This window comes from Pristiophorus japonicus, unplaced genomic scaffold (assembly GCF_044704955.1).
Source record: "Pristiophorus japonicus isolate sPriJap1 unplaced genomic scaffold, sPriJap1.hap1 HAP1_SCAFFOLD_553, whole genome shotgun sequence".
Lineage (NCBI taxonomy): Eukaryota > Metazoa > Chordata > Chondrichthyes > Pristiophoridae > Pristiophorus > Pristiophorus japonicus.
This window is the reverse complement of record NW_027254460.1, coordinates 141,013-167,328: the sequence shown is the minus strand read 5'-3', so window position 1 is coordinate 167,328 and position 26,316 is coordinate 141,013. Positions and strand designations below refer to the sequence as shown.

Genomic DNA, 26,316 nt, shown 5'->3' with positions numbered 1-26,316 from the left:
CATACTTACCTTTTGTGTTTCATGCAGCAGGACTCCCCAGGTCCCGCTGTACTGCAAATTTTTCTCCATTTAAATAATAACATGCTCTTCGAATTTTTTTCTGCCAAAGTGCATAACCTCACACTTTCCAACATTATACTCCATCTGCCAAATTTTTGCCCACTCACTTAGCCTGTCTATGTCATTTTGCAGGTTTTTTGTGTCCTCCTCGCACATTACATTTCCTCCCATCTTGGCTACATTACACTCGATCCCTTCATCCAATTCATTAATCTAGATTGTAAACAGTTGGGGGCCCAACACTGATTCTTGCAGCACCCCACTAGTTACTGATTGCCAAACCGAGAATTTATCCCGAATCTCTGTTTTCTGTTAGTTAACCAATCCTATCCATGCGAATATATTACCCCCAACCCCGTGAACTATTATCTTGTGCGGTAACCTTTTATGTGGCACCTTGTCAAATACCTTCTGGAAGTCCAAATACACCACATCCACTGGTTCCTCTTCATTCACCTTGTTCCTCAAAGCCAGAGTCAGCACTTTTAGGGGAAGAGAGGGAGGGAAACCAGTGAATGTGGAACTGGGCCCAGCCATAGTCAGCACCTTCAGGGGTGGAGAGGGAGAGGAACCAGTGAGTGTAGAACTGAACCCAGCCAGAGTCAGCACCTTCAGGGGTGGAGAGGGAGGGGAACCAGTGAGTGTAGAACTGAACCCAGCCAGAATTGGTGGTGAAAACTGGGAGGGGAGGAGAAACAGTCTAGAAATGTGCGATGGGTTTGGATTTCAGCACAGCAGGAGGGACAATGTGTGGTATAGGGATTTACAGCTTTGGAAGAACAAGAGAGGAAAGAATGTTCCATGGAAACTAGTTGTGTCTATCCTGAATTTCTGTCTTGTACTGACAGTGATGAATTTTATTATCTCCTTTTACAGAATATTAGAAGGGGAGATTTTCACACAGGAAACACAAACCAAACATCACGTCAAGATCTGACGGAGTCAATCGATTCATCAGGACCTGAATATCATCGGCCTTTGAAAGTGGAAGGAGAAATGTTTGTCTGTTCTGTCTGTGGGAAAAGATTTCAAACATCAGTGTGTCTGGAAAAGCACTGAGACACACACACCCGAGTGAGTGTTCCAGTGCACTGCCTGTGGAAAGAGCTTTAACCAATTAAACAGCCTGAAAAATCATCGCACCATTCACAGCGCGAAGAAACTGTAAACGTGTTTTGTGCGTGGGCGAGGCTTCAACCCATCGTCCAACCATGGAGAGTCACAAGGATACCCGCACCATGGAGAAACCGTGGAAATGTGGTGACTGTGGGAAGGTATTCAGATCACCGTCTAAGCTGGAAATTCATCGACGCAGTCACACTGGGGAGAGGCCGTTCACCTGCTCCAAGTGTGGGAAGGGATACACTGGGTCATCCCAACTTATAGCTCATCAGCGAGTTCACACTGGGGAGAGACCGTTCACCTGCTCTGAGTGTGGGAAGGGATTCATTTATTCATCCATCCTGCAGATACACCAGCGAGTTCACACTGAGGAGAGGCCATTCACCTGCTCTGAGTGTGGGAAGGGATTTACTCAGTCATCCTACCTGCTGAAACACCAGCGAGTTCACACTGGGGAGAGGCCATTCACCTGCTCAGAGTGTGGGAAGGGATTCATTCGGTCATCCACCCTGCTGACACACCAGCGAGTTCACACTGGGAAGAGGCCGTTCATCTGCTCAGAGTGTGGGAAGGGATTCATTCAGTCATCCACCCTGCTGGCACACCAGCGAGTTCACACTGGGGAGAGGCCATTCACCTGCTCAGAGTGTGGGAAGGGATTCACTCGGTCATACTCCCTGCTGATACACATGCGACTTCACACCGGGGAGAGGCCATTCACCTGCTCTGAATGTGGGAAGGGATTCACATGTTCAGCCGACCTGCTGAGACACCAGCGAGTTCACACTGGGGAGAGGCCATTCACCTGCTCTGAGTGTGGGAAGGGATTCACTCGATCATCCGACCTGCTGATACACCAGCAAGTTCACACTGGGGAGAGGCCATTCACCTGCTCTGAGTGTGGGAAGGGATTCATTCGGTCATCCACCCTGCTGATACACCAGCGAGTTCACACTGGGGAGAGGCCATTCACCTGCTCAGAGTGTGGGAAAGGATTCACTCGGTCATCCCACCTGCTGACACACCAACGAGTTCACAAGTGACTGCAGGGGTTGGTATCTGCTGTTATTACTGCTGTTAATCACATCCTGACTGAACCATGTTCATTCTGACAGTTGGGGTTTGTTTCTGCTGATGTTAATAACCCTATAACTGGGCTGGACTTTAATATTCTGGATATATTGCTGATTGTGTTCTCGGGGCTGCAGTGTCCATTTAAGAAACATGGTGTGTTATCTTTCCCCTTAATTCAGCAACTCTCAACAAAAAGTTAGTTTGCAATAAAATTGTGAACTTTTACTTTAATCCTAAATTGATCTTTGGCACAAAATCTGCAATAGTGTGTGAAAGTTTCTACTGAATAAAATGTCCAATTAGAAAGAGCTTACTGACAATTTTTACTGACTTGCACATTACACACAGTGGCCCCTCCATTATCCACCAGAAAGAAGGGGAATGGGAATTGGTGGGGAATCCGTGTCCCCAAATGTTGCCTCTCCCATCTGGTGCAGCAATCCCCTCGGCATGGGAATAGAGACAAGTCCAGACTAAAACTGTGCGCAGTACTCCAGGTGTGGTTTTACCAATGCCCTGTACAGGTGTAGCAGGACTTCCCTACTTTCATACTCCATCCCCCTTGCAATAAAGGCCAGCATTGCATTTGCCTTCCTGATTACTTGCTGTATTTGCATGCTAACTTTTTGAGTTTCATGTCGAAGAACCTCCAGATTCCTCTGTACTACAGCATTTTGCAATAGTCCCCATTTCAATAATTTTGTTTTTTCTTTTTCCTACCAAAGGGGATAACCTGACATTTTACCACATGGTCCATCTGCCAGATTTTTGCCCGTTATAGAAACATAGAAAATAGATGCAGGAGTAGGCCATTCGGCCCTTCGAGCCTGCACCACCATTCAATTCTTTCTCCCCATACCCCTTGATCCCTTTAGCTGTAAGAGCCACATCTAACTCCCTTTTGAATATATCTAACGAACTGGCCTGAACAACTTTCTGTGGTAGAGAATTCCACAGGTTCACAATTCTCTGAGTGAAGAAGTTTCTCCTCAGCTCAGTCTTAATTGGCTTACCCCTTATCCTTAGACTGTGAGACCTGGTTCTGGACTTCCCCAACATCCGGAACATTCTTCCTGCATCTAACCCGTCCAATCCTGTCAGAATTTTATGTTTCTATGAGATCCACTCTTATTCTTCTAAATTCCAGTGAATATAAGCCGAGTTGATCCAGTCTTTCTTCATATGTTAGTCCTGCCATCCCAGGAATCAGTCTGGTGAACCTTCGCTGCACTCCCTCAATAGCAAGAATGTCCATCCTCAGATTAGGAGACCAAAACTGTACACAATATTCAAGTTGTGGCCTCACCAAGGCCCTGTTCAACTGCAGTAAGACTTCCCTGCTATACTCAAATCCTCTCGCTATGAAGGTCAACATGCCACTTGCCGCCTTAACTGCCTGCTGTACCTGCATGCCAACGTTTAATGACTGATGTACCATGACACCCAGATCTCGATGTACCTCCCCTTTTCCTAATCTGTCACCATTCAGATAATATTCTGCCTTCATGTTTTTGCCACCAAAGTGGATAACCTCACATTTATCTACATCATACTGCATCTGCCATGCATTTGCCCACTCATGCAACCTGTCCAAGCCACCCTGCAGCCTCTTAGCATCCTCCTCACAGCTCACGCTGCCACCCAGGTTAGTGTCATCTGCAAACTTGGAGAGATTACATTCAATTCCTTCGTCTAAATCATTAATGTATATTGTAAATAGCTGAGGTCCCAGCACTGAACCTTGCGGTAACCCACTAGTCACTACCTGCCATTCTGAAAAGGACCCATTTATGCCTACTCTTTGCTTCCTGTCTGCCAACCAGTTCTCTATTCACGTCAATACATTACCCCCAATACCATGTGCTTTAATTTTGCACACTAATCTCTTTTGTGGGATCTTGTCAAAAGCCTTTTGAAAGTCCAAATACACCACATCCACTGGCTCTCTCTTGTCCACTCTACTAGTTACATCGTCAAAAAATTCTAGAAGATTTGTCAAGCATGATTTCCCTTTCATAAATCCATGCTGACTTGGACCGATCCTGTCACTGCTTTCCAAATGCACTGCTGTTACATCTTTAATCATTGATTCCAACATTTTCCCCACGACTGATGTCAGGCTAACCGGTCTATAATTCTGTTTTCTTGCTCACTTTTTCAAAAAGTGGTATTACACTCGCTACCCTTAAATCCATAGAAACTGATCCAGAGTCGATAGAATGAAGGAAAATGACCACCAATGCATCCACTATTTCTAGGGCCATTTCCTTAAGTACTCTGGGATGCAGTCTATCAGGCCCTGGGGATTTATCGGCCTTCAATCCCATAAATTTCCGTAACACAATTTCCTGACTAATCAGGATTTCCTTCAGTTCCCCCTTCTCGCTAGACCCTTGGTCCCCTAATATTTCTGAAAGGTTATTTGTGTCTTCCTTAGTGAAGACAGAACCAAAGTATTTGTTCAATTGGCCTGCCATTTCTTTGTTCCACATTATAAATTTACCTGATTCTGTTCAAGCGACCTATATTTGTTTTCACTTATCTAGTTTTCTTCACATATCTATAGAAGCTTTTGCAGTCAGTTTTTATGTTTCCTGCAAGCTTCCTCTCACACTCTATTTTTGCTCTCAGATGTTGCCTGACCTGCTGAGATTTCCAACAGTTTGTTATTATTTCAGATTTCAGCATTTGCAGTATTTTGCTTTTGTATTAAGAAAGACTTGCATTGATATAGCGCCTTTCATGTCCACCAAACGTCTCAAATGCTTTACAGCCAATGAAGTACTTTTGGAGTGTAGTCACTGTTGTAATGTGGGAAACGCGGCAGCCAATTTGAACACAGCAATCTCCCACAAACAGCAATGTGATAAATGACCGGATACCCTGTCCATGTTATATTGGAAGATCGGGATACGTTATGGCAGATCGGGGCCATAAAATGAGCAGCGTGCGGCCCAGGGAGCAGCGTGGAGGCATGCAGCTGCAGGGAGCAGCGCGAGCTGTGAAGGCAACAAAGAGTGATGTCATCAAGGTCCAGGTTGATGATTGGAAGGTGGGTCGGTGCAGCAGGAGCAGCGAGGTCAGGGCGAAGAAGCAGCGAGAGACTGTGGAGGGACGTGATTGGGGCCCAGGAGAGGTGTGAGTTCTGGGCCAGGGGCCCAGAGGCAGCACGGGCCAGCCCACACTGCGATATGTGTGTGCACTAGGTCCATGCAGCAGAGCTGGTCTTCAGTCGTCCTGGTTAATCCTTGCCACTGGACCAAGACCTAGCTCTGTCAAGCCCATGAGGTGGCTGGTGTGCAACGGCCACCACACATTAAAAAAATCCATGCAGAGGCATCTTCCACCCTTCAGGATGTAGTTCGGGACCTGGAATATTAGGTGCTTTATTGTAACACCTGTTTACTCATCCTATTTTGTCATGGAAGCAAGTCATCCTCGTTTTGAGGGACTGCCTATGATGATGATTTCCCCCCTCCTAATTAAACCCTTTGTCCTCCTCTACTGGATTCTAAATTTCTCCCAGTCCTCAGGTTTGCTACTTTTTCTGTCCAATTTATATGCCTCTTCTTTGGATTTAACACTATCCCTAATTTCCCTTGTTAGCATGGTTGAGCCATCTTCCCGATTTTTTTACGCCAGAGAGGGATGTACAATTGTTGAAGTTCATCCATGTGATCTTTAAATGTCTGCCATTGCCTATCCACCATCAACACTTTAAGTATCATTCGCCAGTCTATCCTCGCCAATTCACGTCTCATACCATCGAAGGTACCTTTCTTTAAGTTCAGGACCCTAGTCTCTGATTTAACTGTGTCACTCTCCATCTTAAGGAATAATTTTATCATATTATGGTCACTCTTCCCCAATGGGCCTCGCACAACAAGATTGCTAATTAATCCTCTCTCATTACACAACATCCAGTCTAGGATGGCCAGCTCTCTTGTTGGCTCCTTTGCATATTGGTCGAGAAAACCATCCCTTTTACACTCCAGGCAATGCTCCTCCACCGTATTGCTACCAGTTTGGTTAGCCCAATCTATATGTAGATTAAAGTCACCCATGATAACTGCCGTACCTTTATTGCACGCATCCCTAATTTCCTGTTTGATGCCATCCCCAAACTCACTACTATTGTTTGGTGATCTGTACACAACTCCCACTCGCATTTTCTGCCCTTTGGTGTTCCGCAGCTGTACCCGTACAGATTACACATCATCCAAGCTAATGTCCTTCCTTACTATTGCATTTATCTCCTCCTTAACCAGTAACACTACACCATCTCCTTTTCCTTTCTGTCTATCCTTCCTGAATACTGAATACCCCTGGATGTTGAGTTCCCAGCTTTGGTCACCCTGCAGCCATGTCTCCGTAATCCCAATTACATTATATCCGTTAACAGCTATCTGCGCCTTATTATGAATGCTCCTCACATTGAGACACAGATCCTTCAGGCTTGTGTTTTTAACACTCTTGATTCTTTTAGAATTATGTTGTAATGTGGCCTTTTTTGATTTTTGCCTTTGATGTCTCTGCCCTTCACTTTTCCTTATCTCCTTTTGCTTCTGCCCCCATTTTACTCTATCTCCCTGCATAGATTCCCATCCCCCTGCCGTATTAGTTTAAACCCTCCCCAACAGCACTTGCAAACATTGGTTCTGGTCCTGCCAGGTGAAGACCGTTTGTACTGAGCGAGCTCACAAGTGACTGCAGGGGTTGGAATCTACTGTTGTTGATGCTGTTAACAAAATGGAGACAGAAGCGAAAGACAGAAAGGAGATGAGTAAAAGTGGAGGGCTGAGAGACTCAAGGCAAAAAAAAAAGGGCCACTTTGCAGCAGAATTCTAAAGAGTCTAAGTGTGTTAAAAAGGCAAGCCTGAAGGCTCCATGCCTCAATGCAAGGAGTATTCGGAATAAGGTGGACGAATTAACTGTGCAGATAGCAGTTACCGGATACGATGTGGTTGGCATCACGGAGACAAGGCTCCAGGGTGACCAAGGCTGGGAACTCAACATCCAAGGGTATTCAACATTTAGGAAGGATAGACAGAAAGGAAAAGGAGGCGGGGTGGCGTTGCTGGTTAAATAGGAAATTAATGCAATTGTAAGGAAAGACATTAGCTTGGATGATGTGGAATCGGTATGGGTGGAGTTACGGAATACCAAAGGGCAGAAAACGTTAGTGGGAGTTGTGTACAGACCTCCAAACAGTAGTAGTGATGTTGGGGAGGGCATCAAACAGGAAATTAGGGGTGCATGCAATAAAGGTGCAACAGTTATCATGGGTGACTTTAATATGCATATAGATTGGGATCACCAAACTGGAAGCAATACGGTGGAGGAGCATTTCGTGGAGTGTATAAGGGATGGTTTTCTAGACCAATATGTCGAGGAACCAACAAGGGGCGAGGCCATCTTAGACTGGGTATTGTGTAATGAGAGAGGATTAATTAGCAATCTTGTTGTGCGAGGCCCCTTGGGGAAGAGTCACCATAATATGGTGGAATTCTACATTAGGATGGAGAATGAAACAGTTAATTCAGAGACCATGGTCCAGAACTTAAAGAAGGGTAACTTTGAAGGTATGAGGCGTGAATTGGCTCGGATAGATTGGCGAATGATACTTCAGGGGTTGACAGTGGATGGGCAATGGCAGACATTTAGAGACCGCATGGATGAACTACAACAATTGTACATCCCTGTCTAGCGTAAAAATAAAAAAGGGAAGGTGGCTCAACCGTGGCTATCAAAGGGAAATCAGGGATAGTATTAAAGCCAAGGAAGTGGCATACAAATTGTCCAGAAAAAGCAGCGAACCCGGGGACTGGGAGAAATTTAGAACTCAGCAGAGGAGGACAAAGGGTTTGATTAGAGCAGGGAAAATAGAGTACGAGAGGAAGCTTGCAGGAACATTAAGACGGACTGCAAAAGCTTCTATAGATATGTAAAGAGAAAAAGGTTAGTAAAGACAAACGTAGGTCCACTGCACTAGAATCAGGGGAAGTCATAACTGGGAACAAAGAAATGGCAGACCAATTGAACAAGTACTTTGGTTCGGTATTCACTAAGGAGGACACAAACAACCTTCCGGATATAAAAGGGATCAGAGGGTCTAGTTAGAAGGAGGAACTGAGGGAAATCCTTATTAGTCGGGAAATTGTGTTGGGGAAATTGATGGGATTGAAGGTCGATAAATCCCCAGGGCCTGATGGTCTGCATCCCAGAGTACTTAAGGAGGTGGCCTTGGAAATAGCGGATGCATTGACAAGTCATTTTCCAACATTCCATACACTCTGGATCAGTTCCTATGGAGTGGAGGGTAGCTAATGTAACCCCACTTTATAAAAAAGGAGGGAGAGAGAAAACAGGGAATTATAGACCTGTCAGCCTGACATCGGTAGTGGGTAAAATGATGGAATCAATTATTAAGGATGTTACAGCAGCGCATTTGGAAAGAGGTGACATAATAGGTCCAAGTCAGCATGGATTTGTGAAAGGGAAATCATGCTTGACAAATCTTCTGGAATTTTTGGAGGATGGTTCCAGTAGAGTGGACAAGGGAAAACCAGTTGATGTGGTGTATTTGGACTTTCAGAAGGCTTTCGACAAGGTCCCACACAAGAGATTAATGTGCAAAGTTAAAGCACATGGGATTGGGGGTAGTGTGCTGACGTGGATTGAGAACTGGTTGTCAGACAGGAAGCAAAGAGTAGGAGTAAATGGGTACTTTTCAGAATGGCAGGCAGTGACTCATGGGGTACCGCAAGGTTCTGTGCTGGGGCCCCAGCTGTTTACATTGTACATTAATGATTTAGACGAGGGGATTAAATGTAGTATCTCCAAATTTGCGGATGACACTAAGTTGGGTGGCAGTGTGAGCTGCGAGGAGGATGCTATGAGGCTGCAGTGACTTGGATAGGCTAGGTGAGTGGGCAAATGTATGGCAGATGAAGTATAATGAAGATAAATGTGAGGTTATCCACTTTGGTGGTAAAAACAGAGAGACAGATTATTATCTAAAATTTGGGGGAGTTGGGGAGGATTAGAACAGAATATTTTGAAACAAATTTGACTCCACCTTTAACCAACACTTTCGTCAGTGTGCACTTCTGAAATCTTTCCAATTTATACACTTGGATCAGCAAAAACAGTGAGACATTTTAGAAAGGCTCAAGTCAATGAAATAGACAGCTTTACAATCACTGCACAGTACAGAAAGGAGCGACTGTTGATGGGAGCTCTGTTAGTGAAGTCCTCCAACACCGCAAGATAAATTGGACTGTCCCTTTAACTATAATGAGGCAGAGAAAGGGGAGTCCCTGTCCCTGTAAATAGCTGCCCCATTCCCCAGGCAGTGGGAGGAGGAACAGCGCGCGGTCTCTTTATATCCTGACCCAGCAAGCAGCACCGGATGAGCTAAAGATCATAGAATGTTGATCGCATTATATAGTGTGTGTGTATCCAGCGCACATCATTTTTAATGTTTGCTATTCAATTCCAGAGATAAATTATCTTCACCAATTATTTTCCAGCATTTTATTTCCATTTTGTTTGCAATTCAATTGCAGAGTGTTTAATACCTTTCCCATTTATTGATAACCCATTTTCTTGTTTAGAAAGTGATGTCACACTGAGCATTCTGTTACCAAGGTGACCATGTCTGTCCGCAGTATTCAGTGGGAAAGGGGATTAAATCACACCGAGGATAATGAGCAGCCCCCCACCAGTCTCTGAGCTTTATTGTCCAGTGATCACCTCACCATCACACAGAAGCTCCTGAGATTTACCTCCAATGTGGATCATTGGTATAAGTGATGGTCAAAATGAAATTGTATGTGTGAAATAGGAGTTGGGTGAAGGAGGGGTTGGTGTGAGGGGGTTAGAGTAGGGATGAAGGAGGAGTTGGGGTGAGGGGGGGGGGTTGAGAGTTGGGGTGAAGGAGGGGTTCAGGTGAGGGGGTTGGAGAGTTGGGGTGAAGGATGGGTTGTGGTGAGGGGGGTTTGAGAGTTGGGGTGAAGGAGAGGTTGGAGAGTTGGGGTGAAGGATGGGTTGGGGTGGGGGGGTTTGAGAGTAGGGGTTAGGAGTTGGAGAGTAGGGGTGAGGAGTTGGAGAGTAGGGGTGACTGCTGTGCAACCACACATTAAAAAAATACAAGCACAGGCATCTTCCACCCTTCAGGGTGTAGTTCGGGTTCCGGAATATTAGGTCCTTCATTGGTGGCACAGGGGAGCCCTGGAACTGGCAGGGAGACTTTCTAAACACCCGGGGTAGGCCTCAGGCCCTGAACAAAATCCTACGTCTCCGGCGTTAGCCCCGAGCGGGGTCCCCGGGGGGCAGCAGCGGGGCTTTCTCCCGGTGACAGGCCCCCGGCACCGGCCGCCATCTTGAAGCAGAATCTGCTGAGGGGTAATGACGTCACGGTGCTGCAGGCCGCTGATTGGTTGGTGAGTCGGACAGGCTTTGTCCCTCCGCGGGCTGACAAACTGTCCATTGCTGGAATCACATCTTGTATTTATATAGCGCCCTTTAACAGAGCAACACGTCCCAAGGGTTTCACGGCAGCGTTACAGACACAACACATACATTTAACACCCAGACACAAAAGGAGAAATTAAGGCAGATGTCCAACAACTTGTTTAAAGGGGCAGGTTTTAAGGAGCGTGTTAAAGGAGGAAAGAGAGGGAGAGGTTTAGGGAGGGAGTTCCCGAGCTTGGGGCCCAGGCAGCTGAGGGCACGGCCACCGCTGGTTGACCGATTATAATGAGGGATGTTCAAGAGGGCAGGATTTGGGGAGCGCAGACGTCTCGTGGGGTTGTGAGGCTGAAAAAGAGTGATTTGTAAACAGGGATGAGAATTTTGAAATCGAGGCGTTGTTTAACCGGGAGCCAACATAGGTCAGCAAGTGTAAATTCCTGGATTCTTTTACCTCAATCTGGTTCAGTAAAATTACTGAGTCGAATACCTATTGTGCTTTAAACAAAGCAGTCTTTATTTTACCGGCCGGCAAGACTTATCAGACAGAAGATATACTTTCTCGATCGAGCGTACACACTCCCTACGGATAAGTGATGTTACATTGTCAAGGCACGATGGTTATACATTTTCGGCAAAAGATAACAAGATAGGGCTAGAGTGACATCCCAGCTCAGCCTATCTCTTTTGATCCCTCCTTCCCTTCGTCCACTCATAAGCTGACCCAAGCATGGTCCGATTTTAAACAAAGACCTTCTGTCAATGTTTCAGGTTAATAACATGATTTAATAAGACCTTGAGGTTTTTCTGCGAGCTGTGGGTTTTGTTTCAATATGTGTTAGTGTTGTAACATTTCACAGTCTCGAGTCTGAGATGTCATGGCTATTCCTCCATGAATTGTTTGTTAGCTTATACTGTCCCTATACAATTCCCACGTTCTCAACTTCAATGTCTCTATACATTTTTAAACATTCACATTCCCCCCTTTTATCATTCCATGATAACACTTAGGATCATTCCAAGAGTAAAATGTATAGGGAATGTGAACACACCCAATATCTAGAAAAGTTCCCATTTTGCGCATAAACATAAGACATGTAGCTCTCGTCTCTGTCTCCCCTCCCATGCGCCGAAACTGTCATATATCAACACTATTATACAGACTGTGGCATACAGACAGTTTCATCTTATGGCTCAGGATTCAGATAAATAGTCCAATTATTTTGCTGATTAAAAGAGTTCAGTTTTCCCGTCTCTCTTCTCAGGTCACCGTCGGTGTAGCTGGCTGTCTATCACTACGGGTAAGAGTTCAAACTGGTCCACGTTCCAATTAGGATGCCAACGGCCTTGTTCAGCTATGGAGAAGAGGAAGTCTGGAACAGAAACAGGAGTTAGAATAACCAGTAAAATAGGTTCGTTAGAGGGTGGTGAGCTTGCAGTGGTGCAGGTGAACCCAGGCACTTTTCCCCTCAACCTTGGCTGCAGTGGGGGGTAGTGAGTAACACCTGAAAAGGCCCCTCCCATTGTGACTCTAATCCCTTCCGAATCCATACTTCCCTGGTGCCACGAGGGACAATTCGGGTAAAACTGGGAGGTCGAGGTGAGCATCTTGAACCTGGTTGTGAGCTAGTCGCAAAGCCTGAGTCAGAGAAAGAACATAGGTGGTCATCAGTCGAGCTGAGATCTAGGAACAATTTCCCTCATTAACACCTTAACAACAGTTTGAGCCTTATTGTCCAGGGTAGGGTAGGCTTCAATCCATCTGCTAAACACATCTACTATTACTAACACATGTTTGTAACACTGAACTTTTTGCAACTCAATGTAGTCCAACTGAAATGTCTCAAAGGGACCTTCGGGTAGGGGTGTTTTACCCCAATCACAGGGGACTCCCTTCCCTGGATTATGTTGCTGGCAAACCAGGCAACGACTACTGATGTTCTGGGTGAGCGCCTGGAGTCTAGGGTGCCACCAAGTATCCAAAAGTGTGTCACTCGTGGTCCTTGCTCCACAATGAGTAGCAAATTGCATACATTCAATAACCCATAGAGCCAACTCATCAGACATGCAAGTCTTTTCCGCGGGAGTGGTCCAGAGTTTAGAAACATTGTCATAAGTACATGCATAATATTTCCACAACAGTTTATCTTTTTCAGGAGTGTCCTCCTGTGCTTTTATAACATCTTGGATGGTTGGCATTGGTTTTTCCGAGGCTAACTTATCCTTCGCAGGATTTTTAGTCTGACTCATAATTTTGGGCACTACCATCTGTTGATCACGAGAGGCCTGTTTGGCCTCTTGGTCAGCACAACGATTCCCTATATCAACCAGAAATTTTCTGGTAGTGTGGGCGGTACATTTGACAATGGCAATGCGTTTGGGGAACATGAGGGCTTGCAACAAATCAGATACTAGCTGTTTATGAGATATCTCATTCCCCTGTGAGGTTAGGAATCCCCTATTTTTCCATAATTGTCCGAAATCATGGGCCACCCCAAAGGCATACCTAGAGTCGGTATAGATATTGACTTTGAGATCTTTGGCCAAGGTACAGGCTCGGGTGAGGGCGAATAGTTCAGCTTGTTGAGCAGAGTAGGCAGTTTCAAAAACGACAGATTCCAAGACCTGATTCTCCTGGTTTACTATGGCGTATCCTGAGATTTGTGTACCTTCTGGATTAATTCTGTCAACATACATAATACAGTCTGGATCTTCGATTGGTACATCAACAAAATCTTCCCTGACTGATGTGGCCTCTTAAATTAAAGATAAACAATCATGACTGGGTTCTTCCTCATCTTGGGGTGGTTCAGTAAGAAAACAGGCCGGATTAATTGCAGTACAGTGCCGAAAGGTCAGCTTAGGATTGTTTAGTAAGTAGATCTCATATCTGCTTTGCCTGGCCATGGTAAGGTGTTGAGTCTGCAGTTAGCCCAGGAGGGCAGCTACAGAGTGAGATGTGTTAAGACAACGGTAGCACAGTCTTTCAGAATTGTACAATACAGTTGAAAGGGCCGGTCATAGAGGGGCCGGCCCAAAGCCGGAGCTTGCAGCAGGGCTGTCTTTAGTTCCTTAAAGGCTTGGACGTCTACGGTTTCTATTTGTATACGGGGTGAGGTGCTTAGTCATCAGGGCAACATTAGGGATCCAGGATCTGCAGTAATTGATCATCCCCAAACACTGTCGCATTTGTTTAGCCGTGCTAGGGACTGGAAACTGGCAAATTGGTTCGACTCGGCTAGCCTCCAAAGCTCGGTGGATACTCGGTATTGCCTGTGATAACCCACTTGGGAGGGATCCTCTGCCCACACATGAGGATCCACATAGTCAGGTATGTCAGAGTCAGTATGATGCTGCAGAGTCGTTAAGACCTTCTCGGGGTCCCCGTGGAATAGCCTGGCGCACCATAACTCCCAAATCTTTAGCGTGGTGGGGAGGTAATACTTCACGAGTAATATGTAGTGCCACCGTTGGGGGCTGTCCATTTCCACAAAATCTGCCTTCCCTTCCGGTCCAGTCACTCTAGCCCTTAATAGAATTTCCTTCACTTCCCCTTCGTGATCCTGATAAAAGTTCTGCAGATCCTGATTCTTTCCACTGGGATCGTATGCTAGGGTCACGTGACAGGGTGCCTGCGGCAGGTCCAGAGACCACCACTGAGGGGTTCTAGTGGTATAATACTGCCGCTTAAGGGTTTCCTGTTTTACAATAATCCCATCATCTCCACACTCCAAATGCAACTGGAATTTGCAGAGGAGGTCTCTAGCCATCAAGTTACAGTCCAGATTGGTTGTGATAGCAACTCGATGTTCCACCGATTCTTCCTGGTAACCCATTTTAACCGGTTCTGACACTGGGAATGTTGAGATTTGTCCCAGGAATCCTGAAAGTTCCTGTGTTTCAGTAGAGGCAGGGAGTTTAAGCTTTGATTGTACAGAAGACATGAAGGCTCTCGTATCTATCAAAAAGGGTTGCCACTCATTCAGAATGGGTTTGTCGTCCGGGGAGGATCCCTGCACAATCAAGCTGCGTAGTCAATCGGGGGACAATTGACCAAAGGGGTTGTTCTGGGAGAAGTTAGTGTAAGATCCTCCTCTCCCCCCTTGCCCCCCTCCTCTTCCTTTTCCATGCTGACGGTAAGGGCAATTTTTATTCCAATGTCCTTCCTGCCCACAATTAAAACAGTCAATTCCTCTTACCCAGTCCCGGCCTCTTCCCATACCAGGCTGGGGACAATAGGGAGGTTTATTAGCAGGGCTCGGGCCGTTTGGTTGTTTAGTATAACCGTATCCTTGCTTATCCATCCAATCCTGTATGCAACACTGCGGTTCTATTGATCCTTCCTCCCGAGATGGCTCTTCCTTTCTAGTCATGTATTCAGTCTTGACCCGGGTTGGGGGCGCACCTCCCCCCTCCCCTTTCTTTTCCTGCCAATAATATCTAACTGCCCTTTCCATTTGTCCGGATAGCGTGAGCAATCAAATAGTTGTTCGAAGATCACATAGACATCTATAGTGGGGTGGTCTGCAGCTTGTTGTGCATCAGGGTTTGGCATTGGTCCGACAGGGAATTGGTGTCGGGACTTTGGGATCTTGGAAATCATTTCTAGGTCGGAGGATGTTTCGGAGCTGTCTGACTGCTTGACAGTTCTGCGTCTCGATCGGCGGGGGTGTTTGCTATGTCTTTCACAACTTGGACTGGTAAATTGACTAGAAGATTTACGGGACTGTCTGTGATATCGAGATATAGTTCTGCCCTTTCGAGTGTGAGATCTGGTCCTTTCGGCTATATTGCTTGTGAACTGGGGATCCGAATCGCTATCAGAGGATGAGGAGTCAGTTTGGGTTTGTTGCTTTGGTGGTATGGGGTTATTTTTAACTCCTTTCGCCGGAGTGTAAGGTGGAGGGTGTTGGGAAGAGGACTGGAGCAAGGGGCCAGGGGGTGTGGGAGGCGCCGTTGGGCGCTGAGTCAGTGACCACTCATCAATTTCATCATCAGCCTCGGTTAACACAAAGCCAGCCATTTTACTACGTAGTCGGTCAATACCTTTCTCAGAGGTCCCAGAGGATCTCTTAGCAAGTTTCTCGTGCGCACATTCTTTTTTTAAGACGTCTACAGTTTTAACATGTGTTCCCTCTGTCAATGAAAGTCCCAATTTAATAGCATTTATTTGCCAACTTGACAGAAGTGATGAATCTTTTAATTTTTTTTTGACAATCCCTGTGCTTTTTTTTTACTACCTCTACACTTCTAGTGCCACCTCGAGGCCACTGGTCATCTCCTAATAATTTGTTCAGGGCTCCTGATAATTTTCTAAAGTCTTCAGCTCTTTCAGGGATTCTTCACATAACTTTTGTAGCGGACTATCCGCATCCGTTGTTTTATCACTGATTACCCATTTTCACGCTGCCCCTCGTATTACCGTGTCGTTACGCGTTCGCGTAGTCGTGCAATTTAAACAAACTTAAAACAAACAGACTTTACTAAAACTAACACAAAGCCACGTCGCCCCGCGGCTCGCATTGCCGCGCGATTCCAACTTGAAGTAAACAGACTTAACAAACTTACAATAAACGGACTTACAAAAATCAGCACTGACTTGATATTTCGTGGTTCGCGTCGGCCTACGTTCACTCGGGCGCACGCTCGCGCCACCGCACGTCTCGCGTCACCACGTGTTAGCGCCACTGCGTGTCTGCGTCACCACGCGGTAGCGTCGCTGCGCATCTGCGTCAGCCCTCCACTCGGCCGCACGCTCGCGCCGCTGCGCGTCTGTGTCACCACGCGTTAGCGTCGCTGTGCGTCTGCGTCAGCCCTCCACTCGGCCGCACGCTCGCGCCGCTGCACGTCTCGCGTCGCTGTGCGTTCGCATCGCTGCGCGTCTGCGTCACCACGCGTTAGTGTCGCTGCGCGTCTGCGTCAGCCCTCCACTCGGCCGCACGCTCGCGCCGCTGCACGTCTCGCGTCGCTGCGCGTCTGCGTCACCACGCGTTAGCGTCGCTGCGCGTCTGCGTCAGCCCTCCGCTCGGCCGCACGCTCGCGCTGCTGCACGTCTCGCATCGCTGCGCGTTCGCGTCGGCCCTACCTTCCGAGTTGCAGCGTGATTTAAATTCAATCAGTGCCTCGACGGGCCAAGTGATATACAAGGTCGACGTCATACCTGATTTGAACACCTATCCTCTATTTAATTCCCTGTGAGCCTAATTTTCTAAATTTGATTTCTTACGAGCCTTATTTAATTTCTTTTAGTCTCCAAATTTCCCTATCCTTTCGCGTCACTGCGCAGTTTAAATCCAATCAGTCAATGAAAGCCCTCATTTAATGGAGTTTTTCTGCCAACTGGACAGGAGTGATTTTTTTCTTTTAGACTGCAGTGGAATTTTTCTCATAATTTAAAATCTCAGAACATTTTGTTTTCAGCACCTATTTAGTACGTTACTTTTTTTTGTCCTTTCCATAACTAGAGAGAAGTCTGGCACGTAGGCTGTGGACTGCTTTTCGTTATCTCAATTGTTCCAGCCTCAAGGTCGTGTTATTTAATATATTTTTTTTTTAATCCTTTTGAATCCATCTCAGTTGTTTTGCTGTGCCTTCTCTGAATATTTTCTTTCAACAAGTTTTTCTTTTTTTCAACAAACCTATCCTTTGTGCATTTCCTGGCTCTGTAACTTATCATCCGAATATACGTAATTCAATAAGGTTCACACTCTTAAACTTCCCACATACAGGACAACACTACGAAGGGTTAAAGAAACTTTCATTCTGTTTGAAAAAGTAAGTGGAGCTAAAACAAACCACAACTCCCTGGCTTTTTTTTTTACAGTAAAAATCACAGAAGCATTTCTCATTTAAACAGACGTTCACAAGAGTCTCTTTTCTTTCCTATTAATTTTTGGATCCATGATTGATCATCTATCCCTATCTAGCTCTAACTATAACCTATCTTTCCAAGTCGCCGCTTGGTTTGCGTCATCGTGCAATTTCCCTATCTCTATCCCTATTCTAAGTTTGAAAGGTATTCACCAGATTGTCCTGGATCTCGTTCAGACACTACCTGAGAACCAGCGAGTGGCTAAACTTTCCTCAGACTTTTGAAACCGGGGGAAACTGGAGCAGTATTGAAATCATACTCACTCCAGTGGCCACTTTCCCCTCGTCTCGTCCAAGGCTAGTCTGGCTCTTAATTCGCAAGTTTTCAGCAGTCGTCCGTTGAGATCCCACTTCTGACACCAAATGTAAATTCCTGGATTCTTTTACCTCAATCTGGTTCAGTAAAATTACTGAGTCGAATACCTATTGTGCTTTGAACAAAGCAGTCTTTATTTTACCGGCCGGCAAGACTTATCAGACAGAAGATATACTTTCTTGATCGAGCGTACACACTCCCTACGGATAAGTGACTTTACATTGTCAAGGCACGATGGTTATACATTTTCGGCAAAAGATAACAAGATAGGGCTAGAGTGACATCCCAGCTCAGCCCATCTCTTTTGATCCCTCCTTCCCTTCGTCCACTCATAAGCCGACCCAAGCATGGTCCGATTTTAAACAAAGACCTTCTGTCAATGTTTCAGGTTAATAACATGATTTAATAAGACCTTGAGGTTTTTCTGCAAGCTGTGGGTTTTGTTTCAATATGTGTTAGTGTTGTAACATTTCGCAGTCTCGAGTCTGAGATGTCATGGCTATTCCTCCATGAATTGTTTGTTAGCTTATACTGTCCCTATACAATTCCCACGTTCTCAACTTCAATGTCTCTATACATTTTTAAACATTCACATGAGCACAGTGGTGGTGGGTGATCGTGACTTGGTGCGAGTTAGGACGGGCTGCTGAGTTTTGGATGACCTCAAGTTTACGAAATGTAGAATGTGGGAGGCCAGGAGTGAGTTGGAATAGTCAAGTCTTGAGGTAACAAAGGTATGGATGAGGGTTTCAGCAGCAGAAGAGCAGAAGCAGGGCCTGAATGGGCAATGTTACGGAGGTGAAAAAAGGCAATTTTAGTTATACTGCAGATATGTGGCTCAACTCATTTCAGGGTGAAATATGACATTGAGGTTGTGAACAGTCTTGTTCACTCTCAGATTCATGCTCGGGAGAGGGATGGAGTCAGTGGTTAGGGAACACAGTTTGTGACGGGGGCCAAACATAATGGCTTCGGTCTTTCCAATATTTGGAGAAAATTTCTGCTCATCCGGTTCTGGATGACGGACAAACAATCTAATTTATAACTACTTTCTTTAATTAGTGACTAAATGAGATAAAACCGATAAATAATAAAACTAAAATCATAAAAAAGAATGAATTAACGAATCAATTTAAAACAGAAAAAGCTGGAAATCTCAGCGGGTCAGGCAGCATCAGTGGAGAGAAGCAGAGTCAACATTTCGGGTCTGTGACCTTTCATCAGAACTGGCAAAAGTTTCAAATGTAACAGATTGTTAAGGAAGTGCTGGGGCCCTGAAAGGGGGAAGGGAGGAAAGAACAAAAGGGAATATCTGTGATTGGGTGGGAGGTAGAAGTGGTTTAAGAGACAAAGGTGATGATGGGCCAAACTGATAAAGTAATGGCACAAGTTAGGAAACAAAAGGTGAGTCTAGATAGGATGTGAATGCCTGAATAATTACCAGCTGTCATGGGAAACTGGGAGAAGTTTGTAAAAAAAAAGGGAGGAAAGGGAACAAAATATGGGCAGAGATTATGGTCTGAAATTGTTCAACTTGATGTTGAGTCCGGAAGGCTGTAAAGTGCCTAATCTAAAGATGGGGTACTGTTCCTTGGGCTTGCGTTGAGCTGCACTGGAACAGTGTAGGACACCAAGGACAGAGAGGTCAGAGTGGGAGTGGAGAATTAAAGTGACAGGACACCGGAAGCTCAGGGTCATACTCGCAGACTGAACGGAGGTGTTCCACAAAGTGCTCACCCAAACTGCATTTGGTCTCCCCAATATACAGGAGACCACATCGTGAACAGCGAATACAGTTTTTGAGGTTGTAACTAGTAGGTTAGATAAGGGAGAATCAGTGGATGGGGTGTATTTGGATTTACTGAAGGCATTTGATAAGGTGCCACACAAGAGGTTATTGAACAAAATGAGGGCCCATGCGATTGTGGGTAAAATACTAGCATGGATTGAGGATTGGTTAACGGAGAGAAAACAGAGAATAGGAATAAACGGGTCATTTTCATATTGGCAGGCTGTAACTGGTGGGGTACTGCAAGGATCGGTGCTTGGGCCTCAGCTATTCACAGTCTATATCAATGATTTGGATGAAGGGACCCAATGTAACTGTCACAGGAGAGAGAGTGGAGAGCACCAGTTCAAACTGTCACAGGAGAATCCAGTCATAGCCCGGTAACTGCCCCCAAAGGAAGTGGAGTGTGGGAAATTGCACTCCGCTTCCATTGAGGGGTGGTAAGGCCAATTCTGCGGCGGGAGCAGGACTTCCACACTGGGGGCTAAAACTCCTGGCCCCAGAAGGTTACCGACCCCAAGATGGAAGCCTGTGCGGGGAAGCAGAGGGAAGATGAGGGGAGACGGGAGCGGGGGATGGAGGGGAGAGTGGTGGAGGTGGGGGCGGAGAAACCCAGGGTGGGGGACAGGAGGGGCCACATTGCAGCGAAGGTCTGGGGGGGGGGCGAAGTGTGTTGGAGGGGCGGGCCTGGGGGCTCTGTGCCTCGGTGCGGGGAGTGTTCAGAGTAGGGTGGACGGGTTGACTGTGCAGATGGCGGTTGGTGGATGTGGTGTGGTTGGCGTCGCGGGGGCGTGGCTCCGGGGTGGCCGGGGCTGGGGGCTCGACATCCGGGGGTGTTCGGCATTTGGGAAGGATTCTGACGGGACGGGGCGGGTTGGGTGCGGGGGGCGTGTTCCCGGTGTTGGGTGGGTCCGGAGCCGGGGGGGGGGGTGGGCTGTTTGGGGCTGGGATGGGGAGAGACTTCTTCACTCGGGGAGTTGTCGGCCTGTGGGGTTCCCTGCCGCGGAGAGGTGTTGATGCCAATTCATTGGATGTGTTCGGGAGGGAGTTGGATGTGGTCCTTGCGTCTGGGGGGGACGGGGGGTGTGCAGGGGGCGTGGGGGGGGGGGGGAGGTGCTGGGGTGGGTGATCAGCCATGATCTTGTTGAATGGCGGTGCAGGCTCGAAGGGCCGAATGGCCTACTCCTGCACCTATTTTCTATGTTTCTATGTAACACAGGTTGAACCTCTCCAGTGCGGCACCCTCGCAATCTGACCGGTGCCGGACCAGAGAATTTTCCAGACCACGGGAGATTACACAGACCCCCAGATTTTAAAATCCCATTGGCAGCAATGTTTCCGGACAGGTTTCTGCTCCATTCACTGGAATCCACATCAGAGTCCAGTTAACACGAGGTGCCGTGCAGCTGTTGCACACGCTGTGTCCCTGGGGGAGGGCACTTTGTTTCCTGTGTCCCGGGGGGGGGATGATATGCCCTGTGTCCCAGGAATGGGGGGGGGGGGGCACGCTGTGACCTGGGGCCAGCCGCTGCCCCCTCCCCAGTCAGATCAGCGTGGAGAGGGAGCCAGGAGTGTGACGGCCGACCAAGGTGCCGAAGCTGGGCCCGAAATGCTGCACAAAGATCCGGCTGTGTTCTGCGCATGCGCTGTGCAGTAGCTCACTGCACAGCATTTCAGGCCTAGCTTCGGCGCCTCGGTCGGCTACCGCACTTCTCATTCCCCCTCTGACCCGACCGGGAGGTGGGGGGAAAGAGGAGAAGCGACCAGCCCCGGGATCCAGCGTGGGTCGCGTCCCCTCGCCGGGAATGTTGCCGGACCAGGGAGGTTGCCGGACCAGGGAGGTTCAACCTGAATATCTAAGTTTGCTGATGACACAAAGCGAGGTGGGAATATAAGTTGTGAGGATGATGCAAAAAGGCTTCAAGGGGTTTTTGACAGTCTCAGTGAATGGGTAAGAACATGGAAAATAGAATATAATGTGGAGAAATGTGAAGTTATCCACTTTGGTCAGAAAGATAGAGAAGCAGAGTACTTTTTAAAATAGTGAGAGATTAGGAAATGTTGGTGTTCAGAGGGACCCGGGTGGCCTTGTACACAAATCACTGAAAGTTAACATGCAGGTACAGCAAGAAATTAAGAAAGCAAATGGTATGGGGCCTTTATTACAAGAGGATTTGAGGATAAGAGTAAAGATGTCTTACTGCAGTTATTTAGGGTTTTGGTGAGACCACACCTGGAGTATTGTGTACAGTTTTGGTCCCCTTACCTAGGAAAGGATATACTTGTCATAGCGGGAGTGCAATGAAGGTTCACCAGACTGCTTCCCGGGATTGTGGGGGTGGCGGGTGGGGGGATTGGTTGCCCTATGAGGAGAGATTGAGGAGACTTGGCCTATATTCTCTGGGATCTTATCGAAACGTATAAGATTATGAGGGGGCTTGACAAGGTGGATGCAGAGAGGATGTTTCCACTGATGGGGTAGACTAGAACTGGAGGGCATGATCTTAGAATAAGGATTTGCCATTTAAAACTGAGATGAGGAGAAATTTCTTCTCTCAGAGTTATAAATCTGTGGAATTTGCTGCCTCAGAGAGCTCTGGAAGCTGGTACATTGAATAAATTTAAGACAGTTTCTTAAACGATAAGGGGTTATGGTGAGCGGGTGGGGAAGTGGAGCTGAGTCCATGATCAGATCAGCCATGATCATATTAAATGGTAGAGCAGGCTCGAGGGGCCGTATGGCCTACTCCTGTTCCTATTTTTTATGTTCTTATGAATGTAGAAGAATGAGAGGTGATCTCATTGCAACATATAAAATTCTTACAGGGCTTGACAGGGTGGATGTTTCCCCTGGCTGTGCAGTCTAGAACCAGGTGTTACATTTTCAGAATAGGGAGTCGGCCATTTGGGACTGAGATGAGGAGAAACTTCTTCACTCAGAGGGCGGTGAATCTTTGGAATTCTCTACCCCAGAGAGGTGTGGAAGCTCAGTCGTTGAGTATATTCAAGGTAGAGACGGATAGATTTTTGTATATTTGGGGAATCAAGGGCTATGGGGATAGTGCAGGAAAGTGGAGTTGAGATAAAAGATTAACCATGATCTTATTGAATGGCGGAGCAGGCTCAAGGGGTGATATGGCCTACTCCTGCTGCTATTTCTTATGTTCTTTATTTCTGTAAGACATAGGAGACTAATTGATGTCCTGTTACCCACTGCTTCATTTTGGGGCCTTTTCTTCTTTCTCACTCTAGATTATCTCAGTTTTTATACATAAGGTTACTATCATTGACAAGTCCCAGCTTCCCATACCTTCCAGCGTGCCTTTCCTAGCCTTGGGATGCAGGGAAGGTATTGGGAAAATACTAATGAGCGAAGCGATACTAAAAATAATTCAATGGGAGAAATAATTCGCTATTAGTTTGGTGTAATTTTATTGATATGGATTTCCAGATGGCATTTGATAAAGCCCCACATAGAGACTGTTATTCAAGGTAGAAGTCACAGAATTGGGGGCAAATTATTGACCTGGTTAGGAAATTGGCTAAATGGCAGGAGACAGAGAGTAGGGATAATGGATACGTACAACAAGGGAAAGATATAAAGCAAAGCTCCCTCTACTCTGTTCCCTCAAACACTCCAGGACAGGTACAGCAAGGGATAGATACAGAGCAAAGCTCCCTCTACTCTGTCCCATCAGACACTTCCAGGGCAGGTACAGCATGGGTTAGATACAGAGTGAAGCTCCCTCTACACTATCCATCAGACACTTCCAGGGCAGGTACAGCATGGGATAGATACATAGAAATATACAAATGTAGAAATAGGTGCAGGAGTAGGCCATTCGGTTCTTCAAGCCTGCACCACCATTCAATAAGATCATGGCTGATCATTCACCTCAGTATCCCTTTCCTGCTTTCTCTCCATACCCCTTGATCCCTTTAGCCGTAAGGGCCATATCTAACTCCCTCTTGAATATATCCAATGAACTGGCATCAACAACTCTCTGCGGCAGGTTAACAACTCTCAGTAAAGAAGTTTCTCCTCATCTCAGTCCTAAATAGCTTATCCCTTATCCTCAGACTATGTCCCCTGGTTCTGGACTTCCCCAACATTGGGAACATTCTTCCTGCATCTAACCTGTCCAGTCCTGTCAGAATTTTATATGATTCTATGAGATCCCCTCTCATCCTTCTAAACTCCAGTGAATAAAGGCCCAGTCGATCCAGTCTCTCCTCATAAGTCAGTCCAGCCATCCCGGGAATCAGTCTGGTGAACCTTCGCTGCACTCCCTCAATAGCAAGAACATCCTTCCTCAGATTAGCAGACCAAAACTGAAAACAATATTCCAGATGAGGCCTCACCAAGGCCCTGTACAACTGCAGTAAGACCTCCCTGCTCATATTTTCAAAATCCCGAGCTATGAAGACCAACATACCATTTGCCTTCTTCACCACCTGCTGCACCTGTATGCCAACTTTCAATGACTGATGTACCATAACACCCAGGTCTCGTTGCACCTCCCCTTTTCCTAATCTACCACCATTCAGATAATATTCTGCCTTCATATTTTTGCCCCCAAAGTGGATAACCTCACATTTATCCACATTATACTGCATCTGCCATGCATTTGGCCATTCACCTAACCTGTCCAAGTCACCCTCAAGCCTCTTAGTGTCCTCGTCACAGCTCACACCGCCACCCAGTTTAGTGCCATCTGCAAATTTGGAGATATTACACTCAATTCCTTCATCCAAATCATTAATGTATATTGTAAATAGCTGGGGTATTTGTCTGCTGTATGGCTCAGAGACATGGACCATCTACAGTAGACACCTCAAATCACTGGAGAAATACCACCAACGATGCCTCTGCAAGATCCTACAAATCCCCTGGGAGAACAGGCGCACCAACATTAGTGTCCTCGACCAGGCCAACATCCCCAGCATTGAAGCATTGACCACACTTGATCAGCTCCGCTGGGCAGGCCACACTGTCCGCATGCCAGACATGACACCCCCAAAGCAAGCGCTCTACGCGGAACTCCTTCATGGCAAACGAGCCAAAGGTGGGCAGAGGAAACGTTACAGGGACACCCTCAAAGCCTCCCTGATAAAGTCCAACATTCCCACCGACACCTGGGAGTCCCTGGCCAAAGACCACCCTAAGTTGAGGAAGTGCATCCGGGAGGGCGCTGAACGCCTCGAGTCTCATCGCCGAGAGGATACAGAAATCAAGCGCAGGCAGCGGAAAGAATGTGCAACAAACCTGTCCCACCCTCCCTTACCCTCAACGACTATCTGTCCCACCTGTGGCAGGGACTGTGGCTCTCGTATTGTACTGTTCAGCCACCTAAGGACTCATTCTAAGACCAGAAGCCAGTCGTCCTCGATTCCGAGGGACTGCCTATGATGATGATTAGCATGGATAGAGAATTGGCTAACTAACAGAAAACAGAGAGTCGGGATAAATGGTTCATTCTCGGGTTGGCAATCAGTAACTAGTGGGGTGCTGCAGGGATCAGTGCTGGGACCTCAACTATTTACAATCTATATTAATGACTTGGAAGAAGGGACCGAGTGTAACGTAGCCAAGTTTGCTGAAAATACAAAGATGGGAGGAAAAGCAATGTGTGAGGAGGACACAAAAAACCTGCAAAAGGACATAGACAGGCTAAGTGAGTGGGCAAAAATTTGGCAGATGGAGTATAATGTTAGAAAGTGTGAGGTTATGCACTTTGGCAGAAAAAAAAATCAAAGAGCAAGTTATTATTTAAATGGAGAAAAATTGCACAGTGCTGCAGTACAATGGTACCTGGAGGTACTTGTGCATGAAACATAAAAGTTTAGTGTGCAGGTACAGCAAGTGATCAGGAAGGCAAATGGAATCTTGGCCTTTATTGCAAAGGGGATGGAGAATAAAAGCAGGGAAGTCTTGCTACAGTTGTACAGGGCATTGGTGAGGCCACACCAAGAATCCTGCGTACAGTTTTGGTTTCCATGTTTACGAAAGGATATATTTGGTTTGGAGGCAGTTCAGAGAAGGTTCACTCGGTTGATTCCAGAGATGAAGGGGTTGACTTATGAGGAAAGGTTGAGTAGGTTGGGCCTCTTCTCATTGGAATTCAGAAGAATGAGAGGTGATCTTATCGAAACGTATAAGTTTATGAGGGTGCTTGACAAGGTGGATGCAGAGAGAATGTTTCCACCGATAGGGGAGACTAGAACTAGGGGGCATAATCTTAGAATAAGGGGCCGCCCATTTAAAACTGAGATGAGGAGGAATTTCTTCTCGGTGGGTTGTAAATCTGTGGAATTCGCTGCCTCAGAGAGCTGTGGAAGACGGGACATTGAATAAATTTAAGACAGAAATAGACAGTTTATTAACTGATAAGGGAATAAAGGGTTATATGAAGCTCAGGGAATTGGACCTGAGTCCATGATCGGATCAGCCATGATCGTGTTGGGTGGCGGAGCAGGCTCGAGGGGCAGTATGGCCTGCTGCTGCTCCTATTTCTTATATTTGTTTGTGCTTATGTTCTACACTCACTAATTAGACACTTCCAGGGCAGGTACAGCACGGGTTAGATAGAGAAAATCTCACTCTATACCTTCC

General features: G+C 46.5%; 1 protein-coding gene across 1 annotated transcript in view; it reads left to right on the top strand.

Annotated features, from left to right (window-relative positions):
• LOC139254494 (zinc finger protein 850-like) overlaps nucleotides 1-26,316 on the top strand; it is a 154,503-nt gene that overhangs the window by 55,653 nt on the left and 72,534 nt on the right. The window contains exon 3 of the mRNA XM_070873709.1: nucleotides 937-2,221. Within this exon, the coding sequence (XP_070729810.1) occupies nucleotides 1,272-2,221 (950 nt within the window). The 5' untranslated portion in view covers nucleotides 937-1,271. The remainder of the gene's footprint in view (nucleotides 1-936; nucleotides 2,222-26,316) is intronic.